Source organism: Heptranchias perlo, chromosome 28 (genome assembly GCF_035084215.1).
Source record: "Heptranchias perlo isolate sHepPer1 chromosome 28, sHepPer1.hap1, whole genome shotgun sequence".
NCBI lineage: Eukaryota > Metazoa > Chordata > Chondrichthyes > Hexanchiformes > Hexanchidae > Heptranchias > Heptranchias perlo.
The window spans coordinates 34,042,256-34,063,219 of NC_090352.1; the positions used below are offsets into that span (position 1 = coordinate 34,042,256).

At 44.6% G+C, this 20,964-nt stretch overlaps 1 protein-coding gene across 2 annotated transcripts in view; it reads right to left on the bottom strand.

Moving 5' to 3' along the window:
• Positions 1-336: 336 nt before the first annotated feature.
• nxn (nucleoredoxin) overlaps positions 337-20,964 on the bottom strand; it is a 157,105-nt gene continuing 136,477 nt past the window's right edge. For both annotated transcript variants that reach the window (XM_068008430.1, XM_068008431.1), the window contains exons 6-8: positions 19,135-19,314; positions 14,580-14,701; positions 337-1,123 (exon numbers count right to left, since the gene is read on the bottom strand). In XM_068008430.1, the coding sequence (XP_067864531.1) occupies positions 941-1,123; positions 14,580-14,701; positions 19,135-19,314 (485 nt within the window). In that variant the 3' untranslated portion in view covers positions 337-940. The remainder of the gene's footprint in view (positions 1,124-14,579; positions 14,702-19,134; positions 19,315-20,964) is intronic.

The window sequence follows — 20,964 nt, forward strand, 5'->3', positions numbered from 1 at the left end:
AAAAACATGTGGCGGACACACTTTCACTGAAGGGGCAGTTTCTCCTTGACTGAACATGTGACCTAGGCCCAGAAGCTTACCAAAGGAAAACAAAATCAACTTTAGCTACAATCAAAATATCTATCAGAAGACAAAGTCTTCAGGCACGTTAACCCACAGTTCAAGAAGAAAAAAATTCTTCTACCTCCTCACTACAGCTTTTTTAAATGATGTAACATCTGCATTCAAAGATCACTTGAATGATGCCACAATAAATTGAAGAAAACTACTTCAGTGGAAGCCATTTTGTTTGCTGAGGGCCAAAAACAGGAAATAAACCACAGCTGCTTCCAATGCTACTGCTGCCATGTTTATTAGACTTACTTGCAATAATTTAAAACATTATAACAGGACCAGATTACATAAAAAGGGGGATATAAAAAGGGTGTGGTGTAAAATCCAGCCTATACCGACCAGCTGATGGGAAGCTCTTCGGAAGTTCATGAACCTAGTGTGGGAAACCTTTGACAAAGCAGCTTGTGTTTTTAAGAGCCTTGGAATTGTCAGCGCCATCAAAAGCAGCCAAGTGTCGGTGGTGTTGCTGGTGAGAGACTCACGTCCTGCTTCAAAAACGAAAGACCCTTTAGACGGAAGGGGCCAGGCGCGGGCACAGTTTAGGTCGGTTTGTTGGGAGACGTCAACAACAGGCTGGTACTTGCAGCGAAACAAAAGTCAAGCTACCAATTGGATTCATCGCAACAGGGTAATCCGACACGGCCGGTTAAAGCAGAGACACGAGGCGACAGCAACCTCCTACACGGATGTGTTTATGACTGTAACGTTAGAACGAAGAGAAATTCAACAGTTAGAAAGACCTTTTTTTTTTTTAAAACTGTTTTTGTTTAAATAGAAGTTTGAACGGAAATCAGATAAAGAGTATTAAATATGTTTTTTTGCATCTTCAGATGGGCTCTGGTTTTAGCTTTTCCTTCAGGAAAGCGGAGACAAATTCTTCCACAATTGCTGGCGTGATTTCCTCTACATCTTTCACATATTTGGCTCTCTGCGACATGTCCAGAATGGTGAGTAACGGAGCAGACTCGGGGAGGTTTGTGAAATCCCGTAGTGATTCCGTCATGTCATCCTGCAATAGATGGAAAGCATATTAATGACTGGAGGAGTAGGGAGCAGCTTGTGAACCACAAGGAGGCTTAAATTTAGAATCATATTGGATTTGAAAATTCTGCTATAATAACGCATTTGAAAAAAAAAATCTTCCAGGGATCCATACAGATCAGGAAGGTCTCAGGATTTTCCTTAATCAGCATTGAATTAACTGAATTCAACCAGGGCATGGGGAGGGGGGGGTGGGAAATCGGCTGAGTTTTCCTCTCCTGGTTGCTGTCTAGAACAACTGCTGAAAATGTTGATGTTTGGGACGAGGACAGGACAGGATTGGGTTCACCTGTGATCGAATAGCTAGTCAGTGTACCTACTGCCTGGGCAAAAGATGTCCCCTTGGGTGAGGGAGCGATGGGCTGTCAGCCCCTGTGATTCCAGTGTAAGTCAGGATACCGACTCATTGGAGAAGTGGAAAAATAAAAAGTCTATCCCAAGAGCACGGGACAAAGAAGCTCTAACATGTTGTAGCACTGGGATAGAGACACAGTTTCATGTACTCATTTCCCCGTACAGGAAAGTCACAATGCCAGGCAGGTGCCAGCAGTATTGGGTGGGGAGAGGGGGGGTGGAAGGGCAGACAAAGGGAAGGTGCCAGTTATCTCATGTAATCAGTGGAGGGCAGATGTGCCCTCCTTTACAGGAGTGGAGATAAAAATCCAAGGGCATGTTAATAAGGGTAGCTTGCCTGCATCTTCCAACACCCTGGCTGGAGAATAACACTGGCAAAGGGTGCTGCTCAGCTGGGGCTGTACGGGTTCGGGAATCAGTCCAAGGCAGAGCTGAAAAATAAATGTCTGCACATGAGAATGTTTAACGTCGAATACTTTTATTGGCAGAAACCTACGACTTTCTGATTCACATCACAATTCACTTGTGCAATGTAAAAAACCTCAAACCCATTTCCTAACGCTTTGACATTATATGTGTACTGGATGGAATGTTTCCTAGTAATTAACATCAGTATATTTTTTCAATAAAGCTGCTGTAATATTCAGTCATTAATCCTCCAGTGTCGGCCATGGGTCAACCTTCAGCAGAGGAGAGGAAAACGGACTGGGAAAATGGGCAGATTAAAAAAAGAGACAGACAGTCAGTAGGCAACATGGGACTACAAGTCCGACAATGCCAGCACTCCCTTCACTATATGTATAAAACAGCCTTTTGTAAAGAGTCCTATCCTCCCCCTTTTCTCCTACTGGCTTTCTCTGCTTGCTAGCCTCTACCAGACTCCATTCTAAAAATCTCCACTGGGAGGTGCACAAGACTGACCCAGAGATATCTCAACTTGCCACATGCCCATCCTCAGCCCCTACTCAATGCCTCTCTGCCGCGATGTGTCCGTGGGAGGGAAAGGCAAAGCATCAGTGGCAGCACAGCCGAGACCGGGAATATCCCTCGTCAGGAATTACGGCCACAAGCCTGCATCCCACTGTTTCGCAGCACAGTGGGCAGCTGACGGAGTGTGCTGCCCCATTCCCGTTTATTTTGATGGGCCTGACAAGTGTCTGAGGGAAACCGCTCTTTAACTGCAGTGTGATGTGCATTCCCAAACAAGTGTGACCTCATCTCCGCTGTTTCCTTCTGAGGCCTGCCTGCATCTTCAGTGCGTTAAGCTGTTGACAGAGGGGCTGTCACAGGTCACACTTACTACATTCACACTACATAAATCTAATGATTGATTTGTGTCCCTCAGCAACAATGTCACAGAAGAGCAGGTCGTTTCAAAGGTTGCTTCTCAAAACTATAAGTTCCGTGATGGCTCAGGTGGTGTAAAGAATTGAAAGACTTGCATTTATATAGTGCTTTTCATGACCTCAGGACGTCCCAAAGCACTTTACAGCCAATTAAGTACTTTTTGAAGTGTAGTCACTGCTGTAATGTAGGAAACGCGGCAGGCAATTTGCGCACAGCAAGATCCCACAAACAACAATGTGATGTTGACCAGATAATCTGTTTTAGTGATGTTGGTTGAGGGACAAATATTGGCCAGGACACCCGGGGAGAACTCCCCCCCCCCCCCCCCGCTCTTCTTCGAAATAGTGCCCTGAGAATAACATCTGCCTGAACCACTGGAACAACAGGCAGGAAGGAGACTGCAGCTCTCAGTCAGTGCTGAGCTGGAATGTCAGCCGAGGTGATCTGATTGAATGGCGGAGCAGGCCCAAGGGGCTGAATGGCCCACTGCTGTTCCTAATGTTCCTATATTGTCAGGCACCTGTTTTTGGAGGGGTCCCCGAGAGACGGCACAAATATGGAGTATGGGAGACAAAGACAGTACACCTGTATATACAGAGTGCCCTTCTGAGGCTGAGGTTAAGGTTGGTCACCACAAGAACATGAAAAGGCAGAAAAAGGGCCTACATTAGAAGTGATCTTTTCTGTACCCTGACCTGGGAGCACTTGATGCCATCACTGGACAAGAACTAGAAAAAAATCTTCTGCTAAGGGAATCATCCATCATCTTGACGAGTCCAGATTCACACAAAGGAAAACAATCTCATTTACAAGAAGAGGTGGCCAGAGGAGCTCAGATAATTTACTGCTGCTTTGGTAATCCACACCAACAGGAAAAGCAAAGAATAAAGCTGCAATACAGTGTAAAAATCAGACCGTGACTTTCTGACTACAGACAAACGTTGATGCAAACAATCACCAATTAGCAGTGGCACAGGATGTATGTACTACAGCATAGCCTGCAGTGACTGTCACTTGCTATATTCATCATACTTCCAGCTCATTTCCTCCCCCCACCCCCGCCCCCCCCTGCTCTTTGTTCCCTGTGTTTACAACATTCTCCGAATTGGGTGCACGTCAACCTGGCTAGTGTCAGATGAACATAATGAATGTGGAGGTCAGGTCCCCGAGGGAGAAGGGCTTGGGTCTTGGGGGTAAGCCTCTTCAGACACTCTGCAGAACTGCCGTGTGTGTTAACTTCACGCCAGCAGCCAGCTCCAAAGCAGCTTCCAAACTGTTCAGATCTACCGGAATCGTTGAGTGCATTCCCTTTCTATTTTTGGAAACACTGTATTTTTTAAAAAAAACAAGTTTAAGGCTACTCTGATGTCTCCATGGGCAAATGCACTGCCAGGTGTGGTATTAAGACAATCGAGGAAGGTGGCAGATTCAATCCATGGTCTGCGTTGTTAGTTGGGTCAATGGTAGGGAGCTGCAACTAACCTCAGGTGTGGGTAGCACACGTGGTTTGGAGTCACAAGGTTGTGGGTTCAAGTCCCACTCCAGAGACTTGAGCACAAAATCTAGGCTGAGACTTCAGTGCAGTACTGAGGGAGTGCTGCACTGTCGGAGGTGCTGCCTTTCAGATGAGACGTTAAACCAAGGCCCCCATCTACCCTCTCAGGTAAAATATCCCATGACACTATTTCGAAGAAGAGCAGGGGAGTTCTCCCTGGTGTCCCGGCCAATAGTTATCCCTCAATCAACACCAACAACAGATTATCTGCTCATTGTCACATTGGTGTTTGTGGGATCTTGCTATGTGCAAATTGGCTGTTATGTTTCCTACATTAAATGCTCAAAATCAGAAATGTATATTTAAAAAGAAACAAAGTGAGTGAACATCTGAAAGAGAAAGAACTTGCATTTCTATAGTGCCTTTCACGACCTCAGGACGTCCCAAAGTTCTTTACAGCCAATGAAAGATGCTGTTTGCTGGGTGACATGTGATTGCATTTGGGTTCGACATCATTATTCCTTTATTAATCTTTCACCTATGATAGGTTATCTCTACATCAGTCAACGCAGCCTTTACAAAGTGGTTCAATGAGACTACAGACTACAGCTTGTCAGCGAGGACAAGGCAGTAACACACTCCGCCTTTCAGATGAGACATTACAACGAGGCCCTGTCTGCCCTCTCAGGTGGAGGTAAAAGATCCCATAGCACTATTCGAAGAAGAGCAGGGGAGTTATCCCTGGTGTCCTGGCCAATATTTATTCCTCAACTAACATCACTAAAAAAAAAAGTATCTGGTCATTATCTGATTGTTGTTTGTGGGATCTTGCTGTGTGCAAATTGGTTGCCGCGTTTCCTACATTACAACTGTGACTACATTTTTAAAACAAACTTAATTGGCCACAAAGCGCTTTGGGACATCCCAAGATTATGAAGGCACTCTATAAATTCAAGTTATTTCTTATTTTTTCTTCTTTCTATGTCTTGGCGATGTTCACAAACCTCTCCAAGCTGTGCCCTCATGGTACATGGCACTATCTGCACTGCTCTACTGTAACGCACTGGCAATCTGTTATCCCACACACAAACAGCTCAGTGGGAGCCACTCGGTGCATCATGAAATATCCCAGTATAGCAACAGGCAGTCTAATCCTGCACTATGATACTTGGCAAACACTGACTCTCACCACATCCCTCCCCTTTCCCACCCAAACCACACAGCCCCATCCACTCCAAACTCAACGAGAATAAAAATTAAAAGCAGTTGTGTGAAGATTTTTAAAAATTCATGGCAGTGATTCGAGGCTGTAACACATCTTGGGAACTCTAGAAAGTTCGTGAAACAACTGAGTCCCATTCCCTTGGAACTTATTCCCACTTGCTGGTCATCCTGAACGTACTAAAACTCTCTACTTATAAAGAAGATGTTTAAACAGGGGCTGAAACATTGGTGTCTCTCGTCACTGCTCATCAGATTAAATTTCATGTGTCTTGTAGTTACATCACACAAGGGGAGGGTGGGAATATAAACCAAATTGACCGCGTGACGTTTTATCGAACACAGCCAATGGTCTGGCAGTAATTCTTCAGATATTTGGAGTTCTCAAACTTTGCCTGTTGTACACAGGCTGCACGCAAGGATTGTACCACAACCGTTTCTCTGCAAGGCACATGGAACCAGCTGCCCGGACTTGTTCCAATGTAGAATCAGTGTGGCTGGAAAGTTCCAGCAAACCAGCATCACAGAGACTGAACAAAATGTCGACAATCGGTTTGCTGAGTTGTGTCAGAGTTCACGTGCGGAATGTATGTATCAGGATCCATTCATTTGTTTGTCATTAAGGAAAGTCACTCGAGATATTGATTAAAAATGGATGAGCTGTCCCTTTAGGTGCAGTTTGGCAGCAGATTGACCACATTCACTGTGCAGAGCAGTTTATAAAAACATTTATCCTTAAAAGCTGGATAACTTGAAGTCTATTTACCTCTTGGATCAGGATTTTATATTTAAATATTATGCTTGGATTAGAAATACTATACGAGTTAAGTGAGTGGGAAGTGGTCTCTCCACTGAACTCAGTACTTGGGTTGGATTTCAGGCATCCACTGTATTGGTGTATCTGAAGGTTGGTCAACGGTAATCAAATGTTACATCCCTTTAGACATTTTCCTCTTGTAGATTTCTCACCAATGTCACACTTCACCCTTTATCCAAGGGGTGGGAAGTTTGGGTTAACATTAAAAATACAGTGCAATGCTAGGGTAGTAGAGGCAGAACACTAGAAGGATGATCTTTGGTGGGCCGAATGGCCTTTTCTCAGCCTTGACTTTGCTCACGTTAGCCATGGCTCAGTGGTAACACTCTCGCCTCTGAGACTGAAGCTCGTGAGTTTCAAGCCCCACTCCAGAGGCTTGAGCACATAATTGCACTCCCAGTGCAGTACTGAGGGAGTGCTGCACTGTCGGAGGTGCCGTCTTTCAGATGAGACGTTAATCAGGTGGACGTAAAAGATCCCACAGCACTATTTTGAAGAAGAGCAAGAGAGTTCTCACTGGTGTCCTGGCCAATATTTATCCCTCGACCAATAAAACAGATTATCTGGTCGTTTATCTTATTGCTGGGATCTTGCTGTTCACAAATTGGCTGCTGCATTTCCCGATATTACAACAGTGACTATAATTCAAAATGTACTTCATTGTGAGATGCCCTGAGGTCGTGAAATGCAAGCTCCTTCTTTCTTTATGTTGTGTACCTTTGTGTGACTCATCAACTTGCTCTCTGATCAGATGGATGGATGTGTATTTTGGCAGGACTGACGAGTTTAGGAACTGGATTTCCCCTCCCCACCCCCCTCAATCAAATGAAACATTCCAACATCACAAATACCCCATCCAGCAGCATGACAACAGACAAAACTCGCCGAGCGTGGAATTTTACAGTGCAATTGGGGCAGGGACTGAACTTCAGTCCACTTTTATTGGGAGGTAGATACTCCAACACTCTATAGCTCCGTAGAAACCGTAACATTTTCCTCCAGCTTGCCTCTCGGTCAGGTACAGTGCGGACGTGGGTGAAGTGTGAGTGGAGACTCAGGTGGATGGTTTCTACAAGACCATTGGACGCGTGGTCAAAAGGAGGCACTGCAAGGATGAACAAACCTCAGGGCACACTGAACGGTCACTCATCAGATTCCAATCCACCAAACCTCCTGCGTACAAAGTCTGAACTGGTAGGGGTGTTGCCGACTGAAATATATCCATATACAAGCATGTATTATACGAGGTTCTCTTAGGCTGAATGGTACGTATGAACAGACAAATCACTACCCAGGCATAACTGTTCATCGGGAGAAAAGATAACCCTTCAGTCAGGATGTTGCTTCAGTTAGTACATTCAATAAGGCTCAAGTAACCGTGACAACCACAGGTTTGAACATTTCTAACACAAGTCTATAAACAGTAAAATTAATTCTAATGACAATCAACTGGCAGACCACAGTGACATCATCTTCTTGCTGCTTTACTAAAGACCTGTTTTTACTTTCGGCATTAAGAAAATGCACAGGAATGGAAAGCAAACATCCATTAGAGTCGGAATTACTGGAATTCAATGGAGATTGTATTGTGTACATTGAATGAAGCTCATCGAGGAAGAAGTATTCAGATTTTAAAACAGGAGTTCAATAGGCAACTAGATTTTATCTGGTTATTTCTTGATTTAAGATCTCAAAAGAACAAGAACGTACGATTAAAGAATAATTCTGATCTTACTTCTATTTAAAAGAAAAACACAAGTGAGAAAGTTATATGGGCCTTGGGGATGTCCCCTCGAACATCTGGAACTCCAAGAAAAATAATTGATCATTCCAGCCTCAATCAGCCCTGAACGTGCTGAGATTTCTATACTTCTGGGAAAGCATTTATTACCCAGTTTGGGAAGAGTCAATGTTTACTCACACCCTCTGCTGGCACAGAGCCCAAATTCTATTTAGAATGGAGAGTTTCACCATCAGAATTCCTTTGAAAAAAAATCAAAAACGCAACTACAAAGAGTCATGAACTTTTACAGCTGTTGAGGGGGATATTCCTCCAGTCAATAACTTCAGTGAAAAAAAAAACAGGAAACTGGTCTTCACTGATGCAAATCTTTCCCTCTAAAATTATCAATGAGAGGTATGTTGTCACCAACAACAACTTGCATTTATACAGCGCCTTTAATAAAACGCCCCAAAGTGCTTCACAGGAGCGTTTTCAAACAAAATTTGACACCGAGCCACATAAGGAGATATCAGAACAGCTTGGTCAAAGAGATAGGTCTTAAGGAGCTTCTTGAAGGAGGAGAGAGAGGTAGAGGCGGAAGGGTTTAGGGAGGGAATTGCAGAGCTTAGGGCTTAGGCAGCTGAAGGCTGATGCATAAGAGTCCAGAATTGGAGGAGGGCTGTTGGGCTGGAGGAGGTGACAGAGATAGGGAGGGGCGAGGCCCGTGGAGGCATTTGAAAACAATGATGAGAATTTCAAAATTAAATTAGAACTTTTAAGCAGTGACTGCCGACGGTCCTGTTGGGGGAATTGGATTCAGGGGAGTTAGTAACGGAGCAAGTTCAACACTGTCCAAATGCACAGACGTCTTATTTGCTAAAGTGAAAAGGTAACCAGGAGTAGCCCAGCTGCGTAGGACATAAAGCCAAGGGACTGTAACGTGCCATGATCACAAGGTGAATATAGATGAGGAAAACCAATCCACCGGTGTTAGCACATCCACCCGAAAAAGAAAAATCTACAATTCTCTCCCCACTCACCCGCCCCCAGCCAACAAGTTCTGCAGCTGAAGAAAAGGCCGAGAGAATGTGCTCCATCATAACTAACATAAACGGCAGTAATTGCAGCCAAACTGTGTCCAACAACAACAATTTGCATTTATATAGCGCCTTTAACCTGGTAAAACGTTAGTGTACAGCTGTGTGAATGAAGCTCTCTGGCTGGTACTCCACACACAGGAAGTGAAAGAGATGTTTCTGCCAGCAGAAAGGGGAGGCAAGTTACATCTCTACCCAAATGGCCGCTTGTGGTTATGAAAGGGAAATATTAACTTCTGCCTTTCGATCATGAGTTCTATCTGACAGCCAGCACGGTGATCTGTTTCTAGTTAATGCCAAGCATGTTCTCATGTTAAGGGAATGCTCCCAATTACAGCAATGTTGGAACCTTTTAGGATCTGTATGTGCTGCAGGGAAAGAAAGAAAATAGATACATGTGTCTGGCAAACATCACCAATACCAGATGTACTGACCGCTCTGTACTGAAATTAAACCCTTATCAGATATAAATATGGAAATAACTGAACATTACTGCTATGCCAATCAGGCACCTGGCATAACCACTGCAAATTGAGTGGGCCATTTAGGAAATCCGAACTCCTTCTTTCCCCTTTCACCATAAGCAAGATTCCCAGCAGCCATCAGAGCTTTGAAACGGTCACGCTGGTGAGATTTCCTCTGGCATCAACCAGAATGTGAAGTGAAATCAAAACCGAGCCAAAAGAATTCCTTCTCCCTTTTTATTTTCCAGGTATGTGTGTGGCCGTGGTGAAGCTGCTTTTACTGCCCATCCCTTCCCTTCAGAGGGCATTAGGAGCCAACCAATTTGTGTAGACTGGAGTCACATGCAGTCCAGACCCATTTGGGGGGGGGGGGGGGGGGGGGTAGGGCGGAGGTGCAGGTCGCTTCCCTGATGGACATTAATTGAACCAGTTGGGTTTTTTTTTTAATGACCCTCCATGGTCACTTTTTTTCTGTTACCAACTTAACAGATTTATCGAATTCAATTTCACAACTTGCCCTGGCGGAATCTGAATTCTCGACCTCTGGGCTGTCCGTCTAGTACTGTAATCACTACACTATTGTACCTGCTTTTATCCCCCCCTCTCCTTCCCTCCTAGAGGTATCTAGTTGTGCTGGGTTTTAGTTCCATGGATACTGGACATTCTCCAATAACAACCATATATCCATCCTTCCAAGTGTGAGCCTTGATGGTAAGTGCCAGAGGCTATTTGAGCAACATGGAGTATTACAGCGGAGTACCCCGACGCCACGTTACAAACAAGTGTAGACCATTCGGCCCATCGATCTTACTCCAATTTTGTTAGCTACGACAGCTCTTTCTTTTTAACTCCAATTCCTGCAGCCGTTCTCCAAATCCTTTACTACCCTTACATCGCAAGAAAGTATCCGTTTCCCTTTTAAACCACTCTCCACTACCTCTCTTAGCCTCGCGACTGCCCTGTTAGACTCTTTGTCTGACATCAGCCTTGGATGAGCCATAATTTGCTCCAGATAAACGTTGGGAAGGCTGAAGCTATTGGTTTTTAGCTTCCTCCATCTCAAGCTCCATATCCTTGCCACCGTCTAAGGCTGAACCACACTGTCCGACCCCAAGCCGAGCCTCTGACCCCAAATCCTCTCTATCACAAAAGACCTCGTACTTTCAAGTCTGCCACATCTCCCACCCCTTCGCCTCCTAACTCAGCCCATCTGCTGTGAGATCCTCGTACATGCCTTTCTCACCTCCGTACTCGACCATTCCAACGCTCTCCCGGCCAACCTACTATCCTCCACCCTCCACAAACCTCAACTCTTTCAAAACGCTTCTGCTCATATCCCATCCCACACCAAGTCCCACTCGCGCATCACATCCGTCCCTGCTGACTTACACTGGCTCCGGGTCCTCCAAAGCCTTAAATTTAATTTTTTTTAGTCCTTGTATTTAAATCCCTCCATTATCTCTCTATTCCCCTCCTGTTCTAAAATCCCCTCCCAAAATTCTCTAATCCTCTGACTCCAGCTTCTTCTGCATCCACCCCTCCCTTCACCCCACCATTGGCGATTGTCTCCATACCCTCTAATTGATTAAATCCCTTTACATTTTCACCTTTAAGCCACGGTGCTTCACAGAGTTTGAAGGAAAAACAGACGCCAAGCAAAAGGACATAGAATGGTTATGGGCCTCCTTCCGCGCTGTAACCATTCTATGATTCTTAAACTCCACCACTTTGACCAAGCTTCTGGTCACACCTCCTAAACTGTCCTTTCGCTTGGCGTCTGTTTATCCTTGGGGCTCTGTGAAGCACCGTGGGTCATTTTTCTATGTTAAAGACACTATATAAATGTAAGTTGTTGTTAACACCACAATTGTCTGAATATCTATTCCCTTTTGGTGCGGTGTTGCACATTTTTGCATCCATACGGGATCCTGGGCTTTATAAATAGAGACATAGAGTACAAGTTGATAGTGAAGAGGATAGCTGTAGACTCCAAGAAGATATCAATGGGTTGGTGGAGTGGGCGGAAAAGTGGCAAATGGAGTTCAACCCGGAGAAGTGTGAGGTAATGCACTTAGGGAGAGCAAACAGTAAAAGGGAATATGCAGTAAAAGGGAATATATTGAGAGGGGTAGAGGACGTGAGAGACCTTGGAGTGCATGTGCGCAGGTCCCTGAAGGTGGCAGTACAGGTAGATAAGGTTGTGAAGAAGGCATACGGAATGCTCTCCGTTATTAGCTGAGGTATAGAATACAAAAGCAGGGATGTAATGATGGAACTGTACAAAACGCTGGTAAGGCCACAGCTGGAGTATTGTGCGCAGTTCTGGTCACCACATTACAGGAAGGACTAATTGCTCTGGAGAGAGTGCAGAGAAGATTTACAAGAATGTTGCCAGGGCTTGAAAATTGCAGCTACGAGGAGAGGTTGGATAGGCTGGGGTTGTTTACCTTGGAGCAGAGGAGGCGGAGGGGTGACTTGATTGAGGTGTACAAAATTATGAGGGGCCCAGATAGAGTAGACAGGAAGTACCTGTTTCCCCTAGCGGAGAGTTCAAGAACTAGAGGACATAGATTTAAGCTGATTGGTGGAAGGATTAGAGGGGACATGAGGAAAAACTTTTTTACCCAGAAGGTGGTGGGTGTATGGAATTCGCAGCCCGAATTGGTGGTAGAGGCAGGGACCCTCAACTCTTTTAAAAAGTACCTGGACCTGCACCTAAAGTGCTGTAAGCTGCAGGGCTACGGACCGGGTGCTGGAAGGTAGGATTAGAATGGGCACCTGGTTGTTCTTCGAGCCGGCGCGGACACGATGGGCCGAATGGCCCCCTTCTGTGCTGTATCTTTTCTATGGTTCTAAAAGCAAGGAAGTCATGATGAACCTTTATAAAACACTGGTTCGGCTGCAACTGGAGTATTGTGTCCAATTCTGGGCATCGCATTTTAGGAAGGATGTGAAGGCCTTAGTGAGGGTGCAGAAAAGATTTACTAGAATTGTTCCAGGGATGACGGACTTCAGTTACGTGGATAGACTGGAGAAGCTGCGGTTGTTCTCCTTACAGCAGAGAAGGTTAAGAGGAAATTTGATAGAGGTGTACACAATTACAAGGGATCTAGACAGAGCAGAGAGAGAGAAACTCTTCCCACTGGCAGAAGGGTTGAGAACCAGAGGATACGGACTTAAGGTGATTGGCAAAAGAACCAAAGGCAACATGAGGAAAAACTTTTTTACGCAGCAAGTAGTTATGATCTGGAATGCGCTGCCTGAAAGGGTGGTGGAAGCAGATTCAATCATGGCTCTCAAAAGGGAATTGGATAAATACTTGAAGGGAAAAGATCTGCAGGGCTACGGGGAAAGGGCAGGGGAGTGGGACTAACTGGATTGCTCTTGCAGAGAGTCAGCACGGGCTCGATGGGCCAAATGGCCTCCTTCTGTGCTGTAACCATTTTATGATTCTATGATTTATGTGATGGTGTTTTTCCTAGATTTGTTCTTAACCAGTGTGGCTCGAATTCTAAGATCATGTCCAGGGTTTAGTAACATTTGGGAATTTTACCAGCTTTCCCAAGATGGATTTCATTTTTATTTGTGTTTCCCTCTCCCAGGTTTAGTTATTTTTCCCTCTCACTGTGACCTTCCCTGGTTGACATCAAGAACATGTGATCTATCCCAAGGGGAGCTAAGCAGCTCCCGGCTAGGATCTGAACAACAGTATCCCTGATGGTTCATTGTTTCTTTCAATGGGGGAATGCACATGGTCTTAGTCTGATGCACTCTCCTTTCCTTCCCCCCAGTTGAGATCAGGGAAACTTTTCTTAAACATAATATCCCGTCATTGTGGTGCATTTGTACACCAAGACTCATAGTGCGGTCTCCTACTCCGACTCATTCTTTCCCAGGACCTCAAAACTGTGGCTCTCCTGAACCCACTCCTCCCAACCTCCCTTCTTCCTGCAATCCACGGGCAGTTACAACCCAAGTTTGGATTTACCTAATCACTGCTTATACATTTACCTCTCAAACGCTTTTCAACCTTGGTGATTTCCCACACTATAGCAACTTGGTCCTTCAACCAGGTTTCTCAATTCAGGCTGTCTCAGTGGGTAGCACTCTCACCTCTGAGTCAGAAGGTTGTGGGTTCAAGTCCCACTCCAGAGACACGAGCGCAAAGGCTGGGCTGACACTCCCAGTGCAGTACTGAGGGAGTGCTGCACTGTCGGAGGTGCCGTCTTTCAGATGTGATATTAAACCAAGTCTGCCCTCTCAGGTGGACGTAAAAGATCCCATAACACCACTTCGAAGTCTTTCTTTACATACGAACATACGAATTAAGAGCAGGAGTAGGCAATTCGGCCCCTCGAGCCTGCTCTGCCGTTTGATAAGATCATGGCTGATCTGATTGTGACCTCAACCCTACTTTCCCATCTATAACCTTTGACTCCCTTGATAATCAGGAATCTATCTAACTCAGCCTTAAAAATATTCAATGACCCTGCCTCCACCGCTCTCTGGGGTAGGGAGTTCCACCGACTCATGACCCTCAGAGAAAAAATTTCTCCTCATCTCCAACTTAAATGGTAGACTTCTTATTTTTAAACTGTGGCCCCTAGTTCTAGTCTCTCCCACAAGGGGAAACATCCTCTCAGCATCTACCCCTTCAGCTCCCCTCAGGGTCATATATGTTTCAATAAGATCACCTCTCATTCTTCTAAACTCCAATGTATACAGGCCCAACTTGTCCAACCTTTCCTCATAAGATAACCCCCTCATCCCAGGAATTAGTCGAGTGAACCTTCTCTGAACCGCCTCCAAAGCAATTATTTCTTTGAGCTAATTTGGAAGCAGGCAGCCCACTGAAACAACACATTTCAATCAATTAATCTATATTTTGAATGACTCTTGTACCTACCTCTCCCGCCACAAAGAACAATATTGGTGGATCTTCATCTTTTGCTTTGTGCTCTGAGAGAATCTTTTCTGCGATTGGCTGAATCAGTTGTTTTGCTGGTTCTAATTCCTCCTCTTCAGAATCTAAAGGAAAGTTAAAAAGGCAAAAAGTGTCACAATAACACAGGTGATAACTCCCCGACAAGCGATGACTCCCAAGCTTTCGGGTTGCGCTGTAGAAGGTTTAGAAACATAAGTAATAACGAATTGAAAAAAGGGACCAGCCAATTGAGGTTCTCCCTTCCAGAGACCATGTACAATTATCTCTCCAGTTGTGTCCAATCCATTTCATCTCCTAAGGAAAGGTTCTCCACTGTTTTTCCCTTCCCTCTCTATGGCTAATCAAAGAAAACTCCAGAATATCGAGTTAACCTCTCTTTCTACATTATTCACCCCTGACCCAGTTTCCTTTCCTTGGTTGGATGTTTCTAAATCATAGAATCATAGAAGATAGGAGCAAGAGTAGGCCATTCGGCCCTTCGGGCCTGCTCCGCCATTCAAAATGATCATGGCTGATCGTCTAACTCAGTACCCTGTTCCCGCTTTTTCCCCATATCCCTTGATCCCTTTAGCATTAAGAAATATATCTATCTCCTTCTTGAATACATCTAATGACTTGGTCTCCTGCCTTCTGTGGTAGAGAATTCCACAGGTTCACCACCCTCTGAGTGAAGAAATTTCTCCTCATCTCTGTTCTAAATGGCATAACCCGTATCCTGAGACTGTGACCCCTGGTTCTGGACTCCCCAGCCATCAGGAACATCCTCTCTGCATCTAGTCTGTCTGGTCCTGTTAGAATTTTATATGTTTTGATGAGATCACCTCTCATTCTTCTAAACTCTAGTGAATATAGGCCTAGTCGACCTAAATGATTCAAGGACCTCCAGCTACACATAGCCTTTATAACCTTCAATTCTGCTTCTGGAAGGTGGACCTGCGTGGATGTCGGGGTAGGACAGAATCTAGCTAGTCTACAATGCACCTCGCAGTTGAATAGCCCACTGACACTCACCGGTTAGGCCATTTGGACGAAGTACCTGAGGACACCACAGCCAGGAGACCGCAGGGTAAGGCAAACAACGGCCGAGCCTTGCCTCCCAACGCCGCCTGTTGCTAGGTGCCTGGGAACAAGCTGTGTGGAAGGCAGGTACTGGGGGGGGGATCAACCTCAGTGACAGTTCACCCAATCCTTGCAAATGCCAGTGAGATGCCAACTCCGGTCTGGCGGCCAGTTGCAGTTTCTCTCCGTCTTCTGAAAGCGCAGGTTATGGTGGGGGCGCAGTTCAATGGGTGACAGATGCCCTCGGGTATTATAGAATTTACAGCACAGAAACAGGCCATTCGGTCCAACAGGTCCATGCCAGTGTTTATGCTCCACTCGAGCCTCCTCCTTCCTTACTTCATCTAACCCGATCAGCATATCCTTCTATTCCTTTCTCCCTCATGTGTTTATCTAGCTTCCCCTTAAAGGCATCTATGCTATTCGCCTCAACTATTCCTTGTGCTAGCAAGTTCCACATTCTAACCACTCTCTGGGTAAAGAAGCTTCGCCTGAATTCTTTATTGGATTTATTAGTGACCACCTCACATTTATGGCCCCTAATTCTGGACTCCTCCACAAGCAGAAACATCTTCTCTCATGTCTACCCTATTGAACCCCGTTATAATTTTAGACCTTTTTATGTCCCCCTCAGCCATCTCTTTTCTAGAGAAAAGAGCCCCAGCCTGTTCAGTCTTTCAAGGACAAGGTACCTTGTCCAAAGTGTCAAATGATGTCAGCAGGCTGTTCTGCTAGAGGAGGCATCACAGACAGGCCAGATTCTGTCCTCAGCTGTGCACTTTCCAGCATGAGTCACTAGACAGCATTGAGAAGCTGGAAGCCTGGTTTCATTTATCCCTTCCCAGCCCAGGAGCACCAAGATCAGCACAGATCACAGGTTGAACCTCGGACTTTACTAGCCTGCATTGCTCAGTTGCACACCGGGTTAGCGTTACTCAACTAATGTAACTTCTGCCCTTTAACTGTCACTATATTAGCCACGTACCATCATGCCATTGTGTGGATTAGGAAACATAGGAACAGGAGTAGGCCATTCAGCCCCTCGTGCCTGCTCCGCCATTTGATAAGATCATGGCTGATCTGTGATCTAACTCCATATACCTGCCTTTGGCCCATATCCCTTAATACCTTTGGTTGCCAAAAAGCTATCTATCTCAGATTTAAATTTAGCAATTGAGCTAGTATCAATTGCCGTTTGCGGAAGAGAGTTCCAAACTTCTACCACCCTTTGTGTGTAGAAATGTTTTCTAATCTCACTCCTGAAGGTCTGGCTCTAATTTTTAGACTGTGCCCCCTACTCCTAAAATCCCCAACCAGCGGAAATAGTTTCTCTCTATATCCACTTAATATCTTATAAACTTCGATCAGATCACCCCTCAACCTTCGAAACTCTAGAGAATACAACCCCAATTTGTGTAATCTCTCCTCGTAACTTAACCCTTGAAGACCATTCTAGTAAACCTACGCTGCACTCCCTCCAAGGCCAATATGTCCTTCCGAAGGTGCGGTGCCCAGAACTGCTCACAGTACTCCAGGTGCGGTCTAACCAGGGTTTTGTATAGCTGCAGCATAACTTCTGCCCCCATGTACTCTAGTCCTCTAGATATAAAGGCCAGCATTCCATTCGCCTTATTGATTATTTTCTGCACCTGTTCATGACACTTCAATGATTATAAAGTTTCTTTTAAAAAAAAACTACAAAGGCGTTTGTTGTCAGACAAGTAATCCAAGCATTAACCCATTGCAGGACTTTAATATTCACTTATTCCTTTAAATTGCAGCCGAAGTTTTCTGCAAAATAGGGATCTAGCAATGCTTGATGCCTCTCAAGATTCCACAGCCAATATAGCAAGTTAATAGGATAGGGATACCATACAAAGGTATAAAGCTGAGTGAAAAGCTCATTCGCACTGTGCTGGTTGAATTTGATTCAAGATGAGTATTTCTGCTGTGAACCAGGTTCTGTAACCCCTGTCTCTGTGGTGGGCTCATTTCACAGTTCCAGGAAAAAATAAATTGGTTTCTGTTGCCCCGACTACACAGCTCTGTATTTCCCCATTTCCAGTCCCAGACACATTCATTTACTTTGAATATCATCAGGACTCGAGAAACATTTACACAAAACATAAAACTAACCCCCTCTTCTTGACACTTTGTTTTTTATTATTACTGTACAAAGCTGTCTCAGTAGCTTTATTTTCAGATCACATAAAATTAAATTTAGTTTAGAACGGTATCTGATTTTAAGCCAGGGACTGCAGTAAGAGGAGGAAGGCGGCCAGCTAAAGTTAGATTCTACCACAAATCAAAGGGAACAGGTGAGAACGGGTCAGGGCCCCAGTCAGTGGATAGCCAGACTGGAATCCAGGGAGGCGCAGGAATGAGACTCCGGGGAGAGACACAGGAAGCATTTCAGGAAAGGTCACGGTCGTGGACAAGGCCACACAGAAACCAGGGGGGAGCGGCCAAGAGAAAGTACGGGGAGGGAGAGGACAGAGTCGAGGTCTAGTGGTCCACAGTCCACTCTTTCTGAAGTCCTGACAAAATGGCCCTTCTTACCCCATCTAAACCGCACAAGCGTAGAACATTTTTAAAAACATACGTGCAGTGAGCAGGCCTGTCTTGCTGTCATGCATGCCTGACCATTTTTGCACGTGTGAACAGGAGACTGCTCCACGGATGCCTGCCTACATTTCTTTTTAGTTCAATTAAAAAATTGCAACTGGGAAGTGAATATATACTGTCCAATTTTTTGTTTCTCATGATTACCGGGCAGTCACCCCGAAAGGGAACTGGCGGTGACCCTGGCGTCAGAAATGCATTTAAGTGACACAAATTTGATCGCGTTTAACACTATGAGGGGTTTTGAGAGAGTAGATGGGGAGAGACTGTTTCCATTGGCAGGAGGGTCGGTAATCACAGGACACAGATTTAAGATAATTGGCAAAAAATCCAAGGGGGAAACAAAGAGAATTTTTTTTTTGAAACGCAGTGAGTAATTATGATCTGGAATGCACTGTCTGAAAAAGGGGGTGGAAGCAGATTCAATAGTAACTTTCAAAAAAGGGAATTGGATAAATACTTGAAAAGGAGAAATTTGCAGGGCTATGGGGAAAGAGCAGGGGGAGTGGGACTAATTGGATAGCTCTTTCAAAGAGCCAGCACAGGCACGATGGGCCGAATGGCCTCTTTCTGTGCTGTATAATTCTATGTTATGATTCTAAATTATCCGATAAACGTATCACTCGGCTGTTCAGCACAATGTATTATAGATCAGTAAAGGTAAACCAGCCTTTTAACAAGCGCTATCAAGTTTTAAAATGTTCAATTTTTTTATATATATATACACACATACACATACATACACACATATATATAGACACACATATGCACACACACACACACACACACATATATATATATATATACAGGGAAATGCATGACTAACACTTCATACCCACAAACAGAACAAGGCAGGGCCCCTCATTCAGCTGCATGGCATTGGACTCTGTAAGTTCTAATACCGGTTTGGGATACCATGGAAATTCTTTGCAATCCATGTCATTGAGTACTGCCGGCCTCCCCTGGCGTGTGATTATCTTCCCCTCCTGATCCAGGATAATAAGAGTTGGAATGCCTGCATTAAAAACAAAACATGAGTGATTATTTGGTCTTTCTGATCAACTTCAACAATAACAGTTCAAGCAAAAAAAATTCAACCAGTTGGCTCTTTGCCGTTCTCAGAGGTTATGTTTAGCTGCTGTGATTGTTTCCAAATCTAGGATTCAGAGCCCTGGAACTTGTGACCTGATGGAACTGATCCAGAAGTTTATTAGGTGGATCCTTCTTTTGTGCTCTGTATCTCTGGGATCTTTTCCCGTCTTAGCTTCTTTTTAACTGTCAAACCTCCCTTCTCGAGGAGGGAAATGAGCGTCTTTGACTCCAAGATAGCACTCGTGCCGATCGGAGATTGGAACTGAGCCAGTTTTATGTGGCAGGCCTGGTAATCTGATACCAGGTACCAGCAGGGCACTGCTGACGATCGACTCGCAAGCCTCTGGCCAGCTGATGGGATCCAGATCATCAAACCTTTCATTGCGGCTGAGATTCTTCCCACTCAGCTCCAGAAAACCAATGCCCTAACAGATAGGGTGGTCCTAGCTGGGAAATTCGTGGAAATCTAATCAGCGTTCTGTGGGCTTAGTCATTAAACCACAGCACTACCCGCTATGCATACTTGGGGACTCTATAAGCCCCAGCTCTTGCCATCCTGTACATGAGCTTGTAGGGCTCAGATATGTGGAGCGTGTACCTACAGGGAAAGAGTGCATGCTCCACATTAGCTAAGTATAAATGCTACCTGTGTGGATTTCTCAGTAGTTTAGTTTTGGAGAGCTTAAGCATGGTAATAAGTCTTCATATGATTCAGAAGATTAACTGACAAAGGTTCTTCAGGCCTTATAAACCATCACTTACACTCCCATCTTCCCCAAAGGCCTGGAGAGGGATGATATGGAAGAATGAAAAATGAAAAAATAAGAGCAGAAATCTAAAATAAAAACAGAAACAATACATCGAGAAAAAACTAAAAATTCAAAATTGAAGACAAAGAAAAACAAATGAAAGTGCCATGATAAGAAGGGGTTAAAAGAGATTCAGTGACACTGTCATCTCACAGCATTCCCTCCTCCCCATCACAAATAACTGAATATCTGGCTGCAAGGACGCAGGATCCACACAGTTGATGGGATAAGTGAACCCAGGAAATTAATCACCTCCTTTCACTTCCGGTATGTTTGGTTACTGTCCATTATTTTCAGTGGAATTGGTGCTTAACACAAAGTGGAATGAGGAGGGGAAGGAAAGGAGGTGGCAGGGGGAGAGGGAGGGAGGTCCTTGAAGTTTGATTTAATTCAAGTGTTAGAATTACAGACATGTGTAAAAATAATGGAAAGACGCCAAAACATTGGTTAAGAAAATATGCACAGCAGACGAACAAGACTCGAGTCAATTCCATTGAGACCTCATTAGAACAACAGCCACGTGACAGCTCCTGAAAAAAACAGAATTCTCAACTCCTTTCTCCCTCCCTCACAGCTGAAATTATTTAACACCGCAATGACTAGAGAGTTCTTTTTAAGGAGTGTCACCATCACTATTGCTTCTATAAATCAAACAGCCTTAGAGAGAGTTATACATCAACTTGAAACAACCATTTGGGATTTTCTAACTTTCTTCCTCCCTCCTGAAAGATACAATAATTAGAATTACAAGTGCATATCGATGA